General features: G+C 45.5%; 2 protein-coding genes across 2 annotated transcripts; one reads left to right on the top strand and one right to left on the bottom strand.

Moving 5' to 3' along the window:
• The first annotated feature begins 274 nt into the window (after positions 1–274).
• On the top strand, positions 275–13,876 carry SURF4 (surfeit 4). Its single transcript, XM_084494097.1, has 6 exons — positions 275–482; positions 7,597–7,783; positions 8,793–8,869; positions 9,481–9,524; positions 10,479–10,665; positions 10,968–13,876. The coding sequence occupies exons 1-6, from the start codon at positions 435–437 to the stop codon at positions 11,232–11,234; spliced, it is 810 nt and encodes a 269-aa protein (XP_084350223.1). The 5' UTR covers positions 275–434; the 3' UTR covers positions 11,235–13,876.
• Positions 11,722–17,188, bottom strand: SURF2 (surfeit 2). Its single transcript, XM_084494098.1, has 6 exons — positions 17,073–17,188; positions 16,741–16,895; positions 16,477–16,580; positions 15,825–16,022; positions 15,052–15,224; positions 11,722–14,284 (listed from the first exon to the last, which is right to left on the bottom strand). Exons 1-6 carry the CDS (start codon positions 17,145–17,147, stop codon positions 14,201–14,203), a joined length of 789 nt encoding a protein of 262 aa, XP_084350224.1. The 5' UTR covers positions 17,148–17,188; the 3' UTR covers positions 11,722–14,200.
• Between the last annotated feature and the right edge of the window lie 5 nt (positions 17,189–17,193).

Raw genomic sequence — 17,193 nt, 5'->3', positions numbered from 1 at the left:
AGCAACAAGGGCACCACTGTGGTGGGGTGGGGGGTGACGGGACTCAGTACGGCCTCACTACCGGCGGGGCACACACTTTAGAGGCGCGGGCAGGCACAACGCAGCCCCATCGGTGCTTTACAACCCCTAAAAACCCCAATTCCCACCCCAAAACCCAACGCCGAGAGCCGCGAGGCGCGGCCCCTTTAAGGCCGCGCGGCGCGGGAAGGGCGGGGCCCCTCGGGCCGCCCTCTCCCATTCGCCCGGCTTGCGCCGGCGCTGCCGCCCGCGCGGCCCCTTTAAGAGCTGGCCTACGTGGCAGCAGCAGCAGCCGAGCGGCGCGGTGCGGCCGGGCCCGGCCCTCAGCTCCCCCCCCCCTCCGTCAGGCCGGGCCCCCCCCCATTCCCCTCAGGCGCGTAGCAACCGGCCCCTGCCCGCCTTGCTTCGCCGCCGCCATGGGCCAGAACGACATCATGAGCACCGCTGAGGACTTCGCGGACCAGGTAGGGGGGGCTCTTTGTGTGTGTGTGTGTGTGTGCCCTCAGGGTGAGGCCGGGCCTGGAGATGGCGGCTGGGGGGGGCCCCGGGGGCACCCGCGCTCCTGAGGCGCGGTTGGGGGTTGGGGGGGAAGTGCTGAGGGGTTGGGGGTTCGTGGTGAGGGGAAAAGGGGGGAAAAAAGGGTGAGTTCTGTTCGTCTTCTCGCCCCCCTGGTTGAGGGGGGGTGTTGTAGAGGGTGGGGGGTTAAAGGGGTCTGGGTGGGGGTTGAGGGGGGGAAAAGGGCCCGGCCCTTCCTGGGGGGAGCCCAGAAATGAGGTGGGAGAGGCCCGCCAGCACCGGGGGGGTGTGCTTAAAATTGGGGTGAAAGGAGAGCAGGCAAGCTGGGATCGTTTTACCCCCTCTGTGTGGTCATTTTTATAGAGGTGGTTGTGGGTTTTGCTGTGAAATGAAGGTTTATAATGCGTTATCGTCGCATAGCAAAGCAGGCGTATTGTGAGCGTAAGTAGTTAATGTGGTGGTGGTAGGAAGATCTTCATCGTCATGGTGATTCATATCATTGAAAACCAGAGGTAACATCTAATCATACTTTATCAAGTTCTCTGGAAAAAAACCTTATTCTGCCTGGTTTTGCCATTTCAACTGCTGAAGCAGAGCAACACTCCCCTCTGAGGGGGCTGTGCTGCTGCCACCGCAAATCTCCCTGGGAAAACCTGTTTGGTGCTCCCTGCCTGCTCCCAGATGGGCGCCTCATTTTAGAGCCGGAGCTTCTTGTGGCATGTGGGAGAAATCAGTTCAAGGAGTGTCCTGATCATTTTTGTCAGCCTCTATTTACCTTGTTCTCTCTCGTTTTAAATGAGAAACTAAGCTATCTTGACTTGAACTAGTGTTCAAGTCACTTGCCAAAAATTGCACTGTTTGTCCTGACCTTTTTATAACACCCCTCTATTTATTCCTGTGTGACTATTTCTAGATGTCTCTAAAACCCCATTTTTTTCCATAGTAGTGAAAGCTCTTTTGTCTAGCAAAAACACAGTTTGCTTCCTCGTGAGATGAGTTTTAAGTGGCACAGGTTTATTTGTGCTTGGCCACATACTATTTAAAGACGCATCTTCACCTTAGTCACAGAATTTGGGGTATTTGCATGCACTTATTCATCAGATTGCAAAACAACTTCCATGGCTCTTCAAGTAACTAAGATATTCCTCAGATAAGTCTGGCTCCAAATGGCTGCCTCCTTGCTCAATCAGCTGCTTTCAGTTCTGTCTGTTGCTAAAACTCCGTATCGCACCACTGTAGGAGTAAAGGGACTTACCAACCCATTACCCTTGGTGTATATATTGCAAAGTTAATGCTTAGCGTTATGAAAACTTAGTTCCCATCAGATAAAAAATACTTAAAACATCTGGATTGAAGTTGAACTGGAACTCCCCTTGATGAAGTTGGAGATAGTGAAGCTGGACAACTGCTGTTGTGTGACCTGAATGCGTTCTCATTGGTCACCTTGCTTTCTGTAACATCAAAGCCCTATGGGGAAACATATTAAGTCTCCCATGAGGTAGTAACAAGTGGCTACTAATCCACAGGTGAATTATCCAGCCGAGTGGAGTAGTGCACCAGGACCTGGCCTTACACAGCTGCTAAGCGTGCCTGACAGCTGGCTGTCCCTGACAGGGATTGTTCTACTTTTCCCAAGGCTACGTTCCACTTTCCTTCTCTCACACAAGCACTCACCTAACACCAGACTGGGAAGCTGAACTGGTTGAGAGAATGTGAAGGTTAATTTGCTGTTGGTTTGCTTCTCTCATTGTGTAGGTCAAATGGGCACCAGCTCTGGTGCAACGGAGTGATTGGAGTACAGGACTGGGGGTGACACCAAGGTGGTGAGATCGCTTGTGATGAAAACTAGTCAGTAATTTAGCTGGGCTTCAGCATCTGTTTGTAGCTTGCAGGTGCACAGTAGGGCTGGGGAGCTGCTCTGCTCTCTGAGCTGCTGCTGGTGGTTCCTGAGGATTGCCGCAAAGGATGTTGTGGGGTGGTCTTGCAGGTTTGGGAGGAGGCAGCTTATTATGTATTAAAAGGGGTGGAAAAAGCTGCTAAAATCTTTTAAAGTGGGATTGATGTACAGTGCAAGGAGATAACGATCTTGCATCAGAATGATGCCCCCACTGCATGTGTTATTTGTTTTTAAACACTCCCTTGTAATACCAGCCCAGTATTATCAATTAAATAGCTTCTATACCTCGAGGTTAGGCATGTTATTTAGTGATCCTTGCTAAAATATTCCATGTTAAGCTCTTCAGTGCAGTCATGGTATACTGCTGACACTATTGTACTGCAAATAGCTGTAGTGATTGTTTAAGTTAGAGAACTGGCTGCCTCTCTTCTGTAATCCCTGTAAGACGGAGCAAATCTCAAGCAACTTTTCTAATGTCTGTAATACACTTTAGGAATGTGGGTGCCTGGTATTTCTGCCATTCTAAAAAAAAATGGACAAAAATGCAATGAGACATTGAGTCATTGTACTGCAGTGAGAGGATTGTAAGGGGGGGAGAAAACAGACTCTGGGGGTTTTATTTATTTTTTCCAACATAAATTCTGGTGCATGTTAAGCCAATTCTAACATCTCCGTATCCTATTTTGCAGATAACAGAAGGGAGAAGAAAACATTTCATTTCTAGCCTGACCTTTGCATTTAGTATTAAGGAACCGAATTTGGAAACTCTAGCTTAAAGTCATGTCAATACACTGGTCCTGTATCATTATTAAACCAATACAGCTTATTCCTCTAAGGCTGGGAAAGACTCTTACCATGAAGAGCGATAGCAAAATGCAATATGTGACTAAGAAATCCCATTCTAAAGATTTGATTGAATAGCCTTTCGGAAAAGGGAATTGTTATAAAATATGACTTAGAAGTGAAAAGTGTTCTTGTGAGAAATCTTATCACAATTAAAAGCCTGATTGGGATCCCAGAAATGTTCTGGGGGGTCAGAGCTCTCTTTTTTCTTTTTGAAATAATCATGAGAGCCGTGTTCTCAATACTGAGGCTACAAAGACAACTTGCAGACATCAGTTAGCCCAGTATGATGGGTGCTGCTGTCCTTGCAGTCATTAGGTGGATATATGCAGGCCAGCAAAAGGAAAAATTCGTTCTCAGCCAGAGGATTTGAGCATCCTGCTCCAGAGAGTAACTGGTATCTGCTAGAGCTCTCTGCTTTTCCAAGAGCAAAGCAATCCCTTAACCAAATAAAAGCTGGGTACTTCAAACAGAACCTTATCAGAGGCTCTAAACACACAGAGTTCTGTAGAAGAGTTTCCTGTGTATTTTAGCAGACAGCTGTTCATTACTATGATCATTTCACTGATTCAGGAACATACACACATGAGGAAAAAGGCTCCTCTGTTTGGACTTTGGCCCAGTCTTAACAACCAGAGAAGCTGTGGATGCCCCATGCCTGGGAGTGTTTAAAGCCAGGTTGGATGGGGCTTTGGGCAACCTGCTTTAGTGGGAGGTGGCCTTGCCCATGGCAGGGGGTTGGGATTAAATAATTTGTAAGGTCCCTTCCAACCCAAAGCATTCTGTGATTCTGATCTTCAGAGTACTTCTAAGTTTGGTAAAATAACATTCAAAAATGAAATCTGGAGGAAAGGGAGTTTTTTGCATGGAGCCCTACCTCCCCAGCGCATGTGTTCATTTCCTTTACGGAATACACCTGCGTGACAGTGAAATATCCCAACTTGGGCAGTGTATGCTGTGTTATGATGCCCACTTCCATTAAAATGGGCTTGAGTCCCTTACAAATTTGGCACTGTAGTAGGTGGGATATTTTAGAAACTGCAAGAGTTGAAACAGGATCACTTTATCCTGTCTTCTTGGGTGGACTTCTTTTCTTTGAATATTTCAAGACTGCTTTTCAAAAAAGATCTTGAGCAGAGGCTATTTAGGTTTACGTGAATCCTCTTGTGCATCTTTGCTTATTAAACTAAGAGGAGCATTTAAATCCATCTTTGCCCTCCTAATCCCATTAGAGGGGAAGTGGCAACACAAAGCCCCTCTGGTGCATGTTAATGACCTGACCGCCAGTGCCGAACCAGCTGTTCTTCTTTCAGATAGTTTTTGCTTTGGTATTTTGTTACCTTTTCTCTTGCGAGGAGGCAGTGTGTGCCAAGAATTGATGCAGAGCCCAGAACAGAGTAAGCCACCCAATTACTTCACATCATGAGTTTAAACATGGTCACCTCCGTCTGTCTCCACACTTCATTTTGGCTGAAGCACACTGCGTGTAGCAGAGTGTGCACTTAGAGTCCCATGGATTAGCTGGATGTGTTTACCAGCTGCAGCTACCTGCTGCAAAGTTTCACATGTGCTGCTTTTACCCCGTGAATCATAGGTGTAGGAAGTAGGCTCAAAGTGCAATGTTTCGAGCCACATGTTGCTGATGATGTGTAGGGACTGAACCAGAAGTTCCGATCCTATCAGTTCAGTCCCACTTCCAGGGACCTCCTGTTTCTTTGTGGTTGCTCTGGCCTAAGCCTGAATTATTTGGGTGATTCAGTGCCTAAATTCATTAACCTCAAAAATCGTTTGGTGTCTGTTATGTTCTTGTTATTGTGTAACTGTTGGCTTCCTTTCTTTCTGATCTCTGACCAGTCTCTTTTGGTCTTTTCTCCTTTGTGCAGTCTGTTTCTGAAACTAACTTGCTTTATGCTTGCTGAGGCTTAAAGGTTTTGGCTTGTGTGTAGCTAAACAAAGGCAGCTACGTGAGTTATGGATGTCCAGAGAAGGTCTGTGTCCTGATAAGGTTGCTGAGCACTGCAGCTGCTGTAGGCCTCGGTCCTTCTGACTTGTCGCCAGCTGATTGGATGCTCACACACGTTTAATAGATGGCATTACATTCCCTCTGTAAGCCATGAGAACAGGTAAATGTTAAATGCCTTTTTTGGCTCCTCACCTAGGCTGTTGGCAGCCCCTTCCTTTCAGGGAAAGGGAAGTGGGTCATGTAAGCTGATCTCATCTTCAAAAGCCACAGAGATGAGGTTTGGAAGTAGATACCATCTATAATGCTTACTGCTTTTTTTTTCTGGCTTTCTGCAGTAGTGTCTTTTTTAACCTTTTCCTACAGATGCTCAGCCCCTGTCCTCTTGCATTTCCTTTCTTTCCTTTACCTGTCTAGACTAAAGTTGCCTGTTCTACATCTTGGCAAGGGCACACTATTACCTCTTCACTTTTTTGTACTATTTCCAAACTATCTGTAGCATTCCTTGCCTCAAGCTGTTCAAACACAGTGAAATGAAGGAGAAAAAGCTGTAAAACAAGATGCGTATCTCCTCCAGTGACAAAGATCACAAATTTTCTTCTGAGTCATTCATCCAACTATTAATATGGTTTTAAAAAGCCTGAAGTGGCAGCCCTGAGTCAGAGTACAGCTGCACTTAATATGCACTTGATTGACTTGAATCTTGACCCTTAGACTCTGTCTGCATGCAGTGCAACTGGTGTAGTTTGTTCTGCTATTAACTGTTAAGCGTGTTTGCTGCATTTTTTTTCTTGTGATAATCTTCGGTTACACAGTAAGCAAAGCTATTCATTTGCATAGGATTTGAAACAGCCTTTAGTACTTACTGATTACCGTGACAAGAAAACACTTCCAGAAATGGCTTTAGTGTCCCTTCCCTATACTCCTATATATAGTGAACACTTCCAGAGCCACAAAAAAAAAAGGTGCCCAGAAATAAGCTTATTAGCTGTGCTGTCAACCCAAAGGACAGAAATACAGAGTTATGAAGGAAAGATTGTGGTGTTTCTGATTTGTTTTGGTGGTGTTCAGCCTTGTCTGGCAAATGCCTGTGCTCATGTGGCTTTTCCCACCTCCTTTTCATGCTTAAGTGTCTAATATCACAAAAACTGTATGAAACAGTGTAATGTGGGCATTCACTTCTACAAGTGCCAGCCTGCCTAAACTGCTGCTGTTGTTTGAAGGTAGAACCCTGCTGTTTAATCTTCTAAAGCTAGTTTTAGATTAAATTTGTTACTTAGTAGATTGCACTTGCCTACACGGCAACCCCCACTGGCTCTAAATGTGGCTTTCTGGTGATGTGGCTAAGCCAAACCAGCGTGTGTGGTGGGCCACTCTGTGGCAACGCAAATCCTAGAGGGAGTTGCCATGAAATAATAAGCAGTGCCATTCAGGAAACTGGCAGGATTGAGCACTTGTTATACTCCAGATGCAGCATGTCTTCCTGTGCACCCCTTGGTCCTACAGGGTGTGCTAGTCTGGGCGCTATTTGGCCGTGATGTATTTGTTCTTCAGAATCTGGGGGAACCAGATGTGACTTGCATTCCCAAGAACTATGGCTCGGCATTTGTTCTACAGTATAATTTATTTCTAACTACTAAATAGAATATGTAAATGCCTAATTTATTTCTGCACAGGAGGCTGTTTTTAATGAAAGTAGGAACTGTGTATGCACAAGGTGCAATTTTGTGTACCAGCTGTGCTGAACTAATAGCTGTTGCTCAAAAGTGAGGTTCTGCACACAGACACATGCTTTGCACTGGTGCTTTTAAGAGCTGCTAGAGGGAACTAGCTTGTCAGAAAGCTTATTAAAGTTTTTTAATCTTTCTAGAGTTAACCTTTTGTCAGCCTCACTCCCTGAATCAGTTTGTTACAGGGTGTTGAGTGCCTGAGCATGTGGGTGGGAGTAGGATTGCCCTTTCAGCTCCCGGCTATCTGATGGATCAGTTGAGCTGTAACATGAAACTGAGGCAAACTAAAACCAAGGTCAGCCTTCATCTAGTAAGAGCTCCATCAAAACACAGTTCCTGTTGCACAGAAAGGTGCTGCAGGATTCTGCTTTCCGAGTCCTTGTCCAAAAAGCTCTTCAGGTAGCGCATGAAAACCGGCTTCCCCCACCTCTCCCACGTGTTCTGAAACTGGAGTGAAGGAAAACTTTATTAAATCCTTGTTCCTCTGTAGATGTTGTTGACCCTGTGTGCATGAGAGCTGGTGACCTCGGAGTCTGGGGAGTGCATGGATCTCCAATGATCTCCTGTGCCTTGAGTTCCCCCTTGCCCTCTGTCCTGCCTTTTCCTGCTAACTGTGCTGTCTGTCCCCATAGTTCCTGAGGGTGACGAAGCAGTACCTCCCCCACGTGGCCCGCCTGTGCCTGATCAGCACCTTCCTGGAGGATGGCATCCGCATGTGGTTCCAGTGGAGTGAACAGAGGGATTACATTGATGGAACGTGGAACTGTGGCTATTTCCTGGCCTCCATCTTTGTGTTCATAAATCTCTTCGGACAGCTGAGTAAGTGGCTCTAAGGCTGTTAAGGTGGATGCCAGAGCACTCCAGTGTGTCTGCCACCCCTGGCTCATGTAAGCACTGTGAATCATGTAAGCATGGGATGCTTCACTGATTTCTCAATAGCCATTGATAGCTTTGAACTGATAGTACTATGTGGGCTGAACGAAAAGAATTCCTAATTGACCTGCCTCAGTCTTTCTTGGAAATAGTCTTTGAGAACTTCTGGTGACACCGTGAGTCAGAGATACCAGGAGTCCATTAGGGCAGTCTGTTTTCAGTTCTGTACATACATATATAAACACACCCACAACCCCTAAGTTTTCTGAATAAAATACTCATTTTCTTAAATGGGGCAGAGCTAAGACTTTCTCAGCCTCCTGTTTTTATGGGAATTAATTTCAGTGGCAGTGTTTTACCCTGCAACTGGTACGCTGCAGCCACAAGAGAGGTGTCTGTTTCAGAGAGTCAAAGTCCAGGAATCAAAATAATCCCAGTGTAAGTGCTACGTGAAGTTAGAGTATCAAAAATGGAGAGGTAAAATTATATTAAGTCCCAAATTTATTGTTCTTAATTGCTCTGAACTTCATGCCTTGTGGCTGTGTTTAGCCCAGCAAGAGTACAGCATGTTTGTCCTAGCAGTTTATCACTAATAAAATATATTTTTTAAAAAAATCCCCCCATGATTAGTTGAGTTTCTTTGTAACTTCTTTTAATACTTCAATGCTGATAGCTACTCTATGGGTGCTGTGTGCTAGGGACTACATTCAGTGTATGTTTACTCTTTGTGAAATAAAAGATACTTCTGGAATTACAAATTTTCTCAAACATGCACTAGAATTTCTCAGTTCCCAAACTGACTTGTGCCAGTGTGCCATTAAAAGTTCCTGCCTGACTCTCTGTAGCACAGTTGAAAGAAATCTGATTCTGCTCAGTTCAAAACATGTTAGAATTCCTGCAGCATCTTTTCCTGTGCAAGCCAGAAGTGTAACTGTGTTCAATTTCCCCAACTCAGGCGGCTGCATCCTGGTGCTGAGTAGGAACTTTGTGCAATATGCCTGCTTTGGACTGTTTGGAATTATAGCATTACAGGTAGGAGGCTTAAGTCTTCAGACCTTCTAAACCATGTCTTTCAAATCTTTTCTCTTAGCCCCAATATGACCAGCATATTTAAATACCCAGAATTTCTTTCTGCCCTGGCCTAATGCCAGTCCTCAATGACATTGAACTATTTTTTCCTGTTCTTTTGATGTGCCCGATAGATCCTTGGATGTAACTGCAGTTAGTCAGCTGGAGATGTTGATTTGCTATTTGACCTTGACAAATTTAGGAGAAGTAACTTGCAATTTACCTATATGTCAGTAACATACCACATGTGTGGCTTATAGCTGCATGCTGAAGGCCAAGGCCTGGGAACTCTTCTGAAAGCCTCTTCCTGTCCCCATCACAAAGAAGCCTGACTAAATAGAATACTTCCTGTCTAAAACAGATACGTTTTTGTGGGGGCTGAAACAAGGGAAATTCTGGATTCTATTCCCTGTTTTACGCTGACTCATAGGACCATGCTGGTGTAACTTAGCTCGTTTCAGTACAATGTACTTGTAATTGACTTCTGCTATGGATAGTGAGGTTTGAGATCATGATGTTCTGAACTTCATTACAACTTGCATGGTGTTAATTAACTTCTCTTGTTCTTTGCCTAGACTATTGCATATAGCATTCTATGGGACCTGAAGTTCTTGATGAGGTATGCCTACATAGTTCTTTCAAAATAGAATGAAAGCTTTTGTCTGTCATAGCCACTCCTTTACAGAGGGAAATTATCTTTGTACAGAGCATTTACTAGAAAGATTTTACCAATTATACACTTGTATTAAATATCAGAGCACCTTAAAAAAAAAAAGTACAAAAGGTACAGTGAGTTAAACCACAGATAGCAGGTTCAGTACTGTAGAAGGAAAAGACTAATCCTAACCAACTAAGATCTAAGTGCTTCTGCTACCTACCTCTTTGAGAGCTCAGGTGCAGTTGTCTGGATTGGATCAGTGAGTTGCTATTTCCTAAATGGTTAAAATAGCAACTGTGCTTATGTGTGACTGAAACCATTTTCTGAGGAAACTGAAACATTTAGATATTGGAAAGGTTTCTGGGATTTAAATCCATATCACCTTTCTGAAGTAGAGGATGGGGTTATTGAAAATGAACTTCCTTGTCAAATCCCAAGTGATGGCTGTTACCTTTTTACCCCTCTCCTCTGAGGGGAGGGCAGGGGGCAGCGCAAGATCTGTACTCTGGGCTTACTACAACCCTGTAAATGTGTAACTTCTAGCAGTACTGCTGGTCTGTTTTCTCAAAGCAACCTCTGGACTACTTTGGCACATATGGCTAAATCAGAGGTACAGAATAACTTCAGTACAGCAAAATTCATGATGTAACAGATGCTAAGCAACTGTCTGAGCTGCGGGTGCCAGACTTCTCTGGCGGGCTGCATGTGTCTACACAGACTTGTGTAAACCAGCGTTGTGTACAATGCTGCTGTTTTGGCTGTGAATTCTAATGCAGACAGTGCAGGGTACAGAGGAGGTCACTCCTCGCTAACATGCAGACTCTTACTGAGCTGAGATTGTCAGGTAGGACTAACTGTAGTTCAGTGCAAATGATAGTTTAAAAAAAAAATATTCTATTTCTGTCTTTCCCATAGGAACCTTGCCCTTGGGGGAGGCTTGCTGCTGCTTCTGGCTGAGTCACGCTCAGAGGGGAAGAGCATGTTCGCTGGTGTCCCCACCATGCGGGAAAGCTCTCCTAAACAATACATGCAGCTCGGGGGCCGTGTGTTGCTGGTCCTCATGTTCATGACACTGCTGCATTTTGATATGAACTTCTTCTCTGTAAGTATCTTGAGCAGAAAAGCATGGGTTAAGGAACAGAAATACAGTATCAGCTTGTAGGTTGGCTGTAGGGCTTACTCATTGCTGCTCATTTGTCACTTTTTTAATTGATTTAATATTTTAAAAAGTTGTTAGATCATCTGACAACTGGTTCTGATGAACTGAACTGTTTACTGGTGCCCTATTCTGTTGTCTGTGTATCCATTTAAAAACCACATGTAAGCTTGTTTGGTTTGTTGGTGGGTTGTCCTGGTTTTTGGTGTTTTGTTGGTTTGTTTTCACTTTTTTCTTCCTCCCTGCAGATTCTGCAGAACATCGTGGGCACAGCCCTGATTATCTTGGTGGCAATTGGCTTCAAGACTAAGCTGGCTGCCTTGACTCTAGTCATCTGGCTGTTTGGCATAAACATCTACTTCAATGCCTTCTGGACCATTCCAGCCTACAAGCCCATGCATGACTTCCTCAAATACGATTTCTTCCAGACCATGTCTGTAATTGGAGGGCTCCTCCTCGTGGTTGCACTGGGTCCTGGCGGAGTCTCCATGGATGAGAAAAAGAAAGAGTGGTAACAGGAGTAGCAACACCTTTGGGACATAGCATATTAAGTCCAGAACTGATTCTCAAAATACGGATTCAAAGTATGGATTCAACAAAAACTGCCAGCATTTTACACATACATGTCCCCTTCCTATTAAAGGCACAGATGTTTTGAATTTGATTTACAGTGGCACCAGTAATACAATAGATAAAACCTTATTTCTTCAAGGAATGTTGCCTAGGCTTATTGTTCTAACTTGATAGATTTGGAACTAACCCAATGAACCTGCATTTTGCTGAGGCTTCAGTGAGTTGCAATAGAACGGTTGCTGTCTTCAATGTCAGCAGTGTTTTAAAATTCGAAGTACTGTGAGCAGATACAGCTGTATCATTTGGTGTGCTGTTGGGTTTTAGCTATAACTGAAAAAGTGGATCCCCTTTCTCACCCTCATCAGAACTCTATCTTGTGTATAAGGAGTTCCACTGCTGGTTATAGCATTGCTTATCAAGGTGGAAAGCAGCATCAAAAGAACTCACTGTTATTTTGCTGCTCAGGGGGCCTGTAACTCTTCTTTTATTTAAAAAAAAAAAAAAAAAAGGTGGGGGGGAGGTCTTTCCTGCACCCAAATAGATGGCAAAAAGAAAACACTGAAAGTAGCTATATCCTCTCCTAGGTAAGAAAAGGGAGAGGGTTTTCTAACTTGTAACGGTTCTGTTCTTGAGGGGAATGAGGTGAAATTCTGTATTGCTTATGCTATTTCAAGAAGGAAGGGGCAAGGTATTCCCAAAGAGAGCAAATGCTAGATTCTGATAAAATTCTGTGCCAAAAGAACTTCTTAATTCAGCATTCTTTCCCCAGAGTTGCCCCTTCCTGAATTTCCAAGAAAAGGAGCTAAGCTATGCTGCAGGTTCCATAATAAAAGCTCCTTTCTGCTATTAAACCAGCTTCCATCCATACATGCTCCAAACTCATATTTGAATTGCAGGTTACTGGTGAAAGTGTCTCTAGAATCATGGAAATTCCCCTTTTCCCTGTACTCAGTACATGCAGAATGAGAGCAGTCAATCTTCTAAACTATAGTCTTTGCTTCCTAGATTCACTTCTGTCAGTCTCAGCTGCAAAAGCCCAAGTTGACTGAACAGTGGAAGAGCTGGGATGTTGAAGTGAGTAAAACCTTTCTCTCTGACATCTTGGCCCACACTTGAGATGTGCAGGGAAGGAGTGTGGAAGGCAGCTGTGTGCTGCATACAGTCCCAGTTCTCAATGCTGTATTACAAAACAGTTATAGCTGAAGAATGCAAGCGCAAAGCCTGTGCACTGAACAAGCAGCCAGGGATGTAACTTGCATATTCAGAGGAAGGAACTCCTCAGCTTAATAGCGAGGAGAGAGGAAGGTCCTGTTTTCACCTCTCAGTGCCACAGCCTCTGTGCCATGAACACGTTTAGTTAATGCTGCTCAGAGGAGGCATTTTGTCCTCTGCTGGTGAAGTAGGTGAACCTGTTTCACGAGATCATGAGAGCATTCTAGACTCCTAGCAAGCATGAGCCCTACCAACTTGCTAACGTTACATGGATTTCTTGCAGTTGTCTCCCTTGAGAAGGCTGCTCAGCTATTTGTTCAGAAAGTAATGCAGCTGAACTTCTCCAGCAGGAACTATTTACCAGGTTCTCTTGGCAAGGACACTAGCCTGGACAGTTCTGTTAAATGGTTGCTTTTTAGGTGAGAAAACTAGGCCAAGAACTGATAGCAAATAGAAGAGCACTGCTTCATGTTAAACTAGTGATTTCATCTTCAAGGGAAAAGTAGCCCATGTAATAGATGCGCTGCTGCTGAAGAAAACTGATCAGTATGCGGGGTAGATGAGAGGAAGCCAGCATTTAAGTTCTGGTCACTTTGAAGGCTTTCTTCTAAACAGATTTTGCAGGAGAGGTTTTTGCCTCAAGTGTTAATTGTGCCTGTCTCTTCATAGCAAACCAAACTGTTCCTTTCAATTCCTGATGTTCAGCACAGGATGTTCTTGCTCAACTTCACTGCAGGTCCTGTAACTGTCTTAGACATCAAGGCAGCCATTCTCAGATATCTTAACTGCTGTTGATGTTCATAGTATTTATAAATTGAATGGTAGAAACAATTTCTGTACGTAGCCCTTAGTTAGCTTCCTCAGCTTGTTCTTTGTGTCCCGTCTAACTAAGGAGCTGGATGACAGACTATCTGAAATATTAACCAGTTTCCTCTGTTCTGTGAAAATAAAGAGTTAACTTTCCAACAAAAGACCCCAGAGAAGGGAATTGATACTGCCCCTTGCAGCAGAAATATTTTAGTACTAAAGGGGGCACAGTTAGGTGGAGGGCATTATAAGGTATTTCTAAGCAGCGCAATACCTGGACTTTGAGTCCTGATGCAGAAGATTCTGGTTTCTTGCATACACTGCTGTATTTGTGCATCTCCCAGAAATACAGTGACCTCCCCCAGTAGCTGAGAAACAGGATGTCAGCTATCAATTGGCTCTGTAAAGTGTTCTGGAATTAATTCTGAATATATTTTTGCTTTCTATGTGGAAAAAAAAAGTATAAATTCTCATTTTATGCTGTATTTTGTACCTTAGTTGTGTTTGAAAATGTTTTGATTTTTTTGAAACAATCAAAATAAAAACAATGGCATCTTTGTATCCACTTAGCGTGTATGACTGGTGACACTTAAGCTATCTGAAAATGCTGGTTAGTGGCCTTGCATGCTTTTCTCCCACCTAATGGAAGCTGTCTCCTCATAAAGAGATCCAAGCACTGGGCTGCTTGTACTTTGGTAATAATTCTTGGTGTTTGGTAGAAGGGGATGGCTAGAGACTGTTAGAATATAACTTGATTCCACCCCACTGTTTCCCCCTGCTGTATCAGTTAACTGGAATGGGCAGCAAGGTTTAAGGGCGAGCACTTCACTCTTCTGCTCTGTAATTGTTACACAAGAGGCTTCAAGCCATGGTTTTTTATCATTAAAGTTTATTTGCCGTTGGTTGCTTTCCTGAAGTTCTTGGGTTTCTGATGACACCGCTTGAATTTTTTCCTTGGAGGGCCTGATTGTTTCTGTAGAGAGAAGAAATTAATCTAAACGCTTCTAAACATTAAACCCAGACCTCTATGAAATAGCTTAAAGAGAAATAAACCATGCTCCTTGAACAAGCACACTCTAAGTCACTGTGAACACAGGGCCAGCCAGGATGGTTTCTGGCCATATTCTACAAGTTAGCATCCCTGACAGGCAAACACCTCCCTTAAATAAAGTGCCAGCGTCCCCACAGAAAGGAGCCTATCCTTCTCCCAGCTTGATACCATTACAAGGGCTCCAGCACCTCTCCCAGGGGTTCCCTTAGAGCCTTTATCCATCTTTACTATGGGGCTTCTTTCTGCCTCCCACACTGAAGGATCAGGGTATGCCCTCCTGTAAGCACACCCAAAGGCAAAAGGTGGCCAGCTCCTCAATGGAGGCAGAGAAAGGTCCAAAATGTGGACCCTGAGATTTCAGAAGCGTTCAGATAGCATGCGTGTGGGGGGAGGAAGACTACATGTCCTGCTTCAGTCTCCCTGTTACGACTGTGCAGCAGAATTCAATCACAGATGAGATATTTATGCAGGCAGTAACATCCCTACTCAGAGCAGGCAGGATAAACACTTCCTGCTAGTAATTCACACCTCAGAACACAAGCCAGAGGCTGGCACTCGGGGAATGTATTCTCCGAAATAGCTTTACACCTTCTGCTGGTTCTTAGACAGGAATAGCTCAGACAGACACCTACAGGACAGAAGGCCTGTTCATGCTCCCCATCTGCAGCACACGGCAAAGCGACTCCCACCTTTCCCCTCTTGCCAGCTGCTCTGTTCACGTCCGTTCTTCCACCATCCTCACCCTTCACAACACCGTTCTCCCCATTCAGCTTGGCCTCATCTTCTTCACTGTCTATTGCGAAGTCATCGCTGGCCCCTGTGTTTTGTGGAGCTGCTGGGCTTTTTTCAGGGAAGAGCTCAGCTAAAATACAAAGATATAGCTTGGGATCAGTTCTTTGTGCTTGTAGGCTCTGCCTACTCCTAGCTTTACTTTCAGCACATCTTAAAGGTGATTTGACAAGCTGATTCCAGACCCTGTCATTTATGTGTCACTACCGAAATACTTTAGAAATAAACACACTGGCATTTTATTAGGAAAGAGCTTAGGGCTCACACTATCCCAGTTCTTGAAACTGGGCCACACAGGCAGTTTTGGGGGTCTTACAGCTCCACTCTCCTATGGCACGGCAGCATCTTCCAGCTGTGAGTTGGTGGGACAGCCTTGCCAACTCCTGCCAGGCTGCAGGAGACTTGCTGAGAAACACGGCAAGCACAGAGACCTAAAGCAAAGCCCAGCAGATCTCGTATCCCTCCCCTCACACCGTATGTGACCCAACACTGGTATTACTTGGTGAGAACCACTCATGTCCAGTGGTGGCAAGCTTTTCCCAACTCCAAGACCCCCAAACTGGATCAAAGTCATGTCTCCAGCATGCGAGCAGACAGGAGCAGAACAAAGGTGTGAGAAGATGAGCTGGCAAGCTCCCTTTAGGACATAGGTGGTACCGATGTTCTTACTCACGTGGGTACAGATCACTCATACTGTCATCCGTCTCCTCCCCATCCTCATCTGTCCTGGGAGACTTTGGCTCCCAGAATTCTTCCTCTCTCTGAGGCTGCCTGCTCCCGTTCATTTGGTCGTCAGGGTGCTGCCTCCGTTGCTGCTTCTGTCGCAAGCAGGCAGGGACATATTCCACCCCTTTCTTCTGGCATTCCTCATCTAATGGTGCGAGGGATTGAGCAGCATTTAGCGAGGCTACCCAGTCACCGGCATCCTGTTTATTTCCAGCTCCACTTTATATTAAAAGCAACTCAAAAGTATGTTAAGCTCCAGCTCTAAGACACATTCATACGTTCGACAGCGACACCATGGAGCATTGGTGTCAAAAAATCCAAAGATGGGAAAGATGTTAACACAGAGTCTGTGCTGGACACATGCTCCCCAGCTCCAGGGGAATCTTTAGAACCATTTCTTTCAAGTAAAGATGTTCCAAAGTATTTGGTAAAGAGGCCAACTGCTCCCTACAGCTAGGATATTCCCAGCTGAGGAGCGCCTGCAGTAAATTACCATCAATCTAGAGAAAATTTACACCTTCTCTTCATAGAGAACTACTGGAATCTTACCAGCTCAAGGACACAAGTAGCTTTTCTGAGGATGGAGTCAGCCAACTTACATGCTTTCAGGGCCTTCTGGTAGCGTTTCCCTTGGACGTGACGGAGCACGTGCTCTGGAAACTTGTTGATGTGTCTGAGGGTGAGCTTGCAGAACAGCTGATGTCTGAGAGAAAGAAGCAAGGCAAGAAGGACAGAATACTTTAGAAAAGACCTTCCCAAGCTCCCCAAAAACTGTAAGTGCTTGAGAACTCCCTAAAGCTCAGCCACTTGGTCTGAGACTGAACCAAGCGTGACGCACGAGGTGCAAGAAGAAGAATACGCACAGGTTCTTCGTGCTGGGCACTATGTGGGGCTCAAACTTCTCATAGGCAAACTCCTGGGCGCTCCTGGCCAGCCGCTGGTACCTCTTGCCGGCGGTGTATGCCTGCAGCTCCGGCAGCCGGCACGGCAGCTCGTGGCCGGTCAGCCTGCACCTCACCTGGCGGAAAGCAGGGGCTGCTCAGGGATGGAGAAAACTCCATCTCCTGCCGGTCCTCACCCCCTGACACAAACCCCTGAGGCCTCAGCCAGGCTCCGAGCTCCTCACCCGCCCTGCTGCCCCCTCACGGCCCCCTTCTCCTCCTCCCCAAGCCCCTCGGGGTCCTGCCCGGCTCACCTTGCCCGGCTCGGCCACGCCGAGCAGCGGGTGCTGCCTGAGGAACAGCCGCACCTCCTCCGGCACCTCCGCCATGGCCTCGCTGCCACACGGGAGCCCGCCTCTCTTCCGGGGCCGGCTG

Source organism: Aythya ferina (assembly GCF_964211825.1).
Source record: "Aythya ferina genome assembly, chromosome: 20".
Taxonomy (NCBI): Eukaryota; Metazoa; Chordata; class Aves; order Anseriformes; family Anatidae; genus Aythya; species Aythya ferina.
Note: the sequence above shows the minus strand (reverse complement) of the source record. Positions and strands in the feature narration are given on the sequence as shown.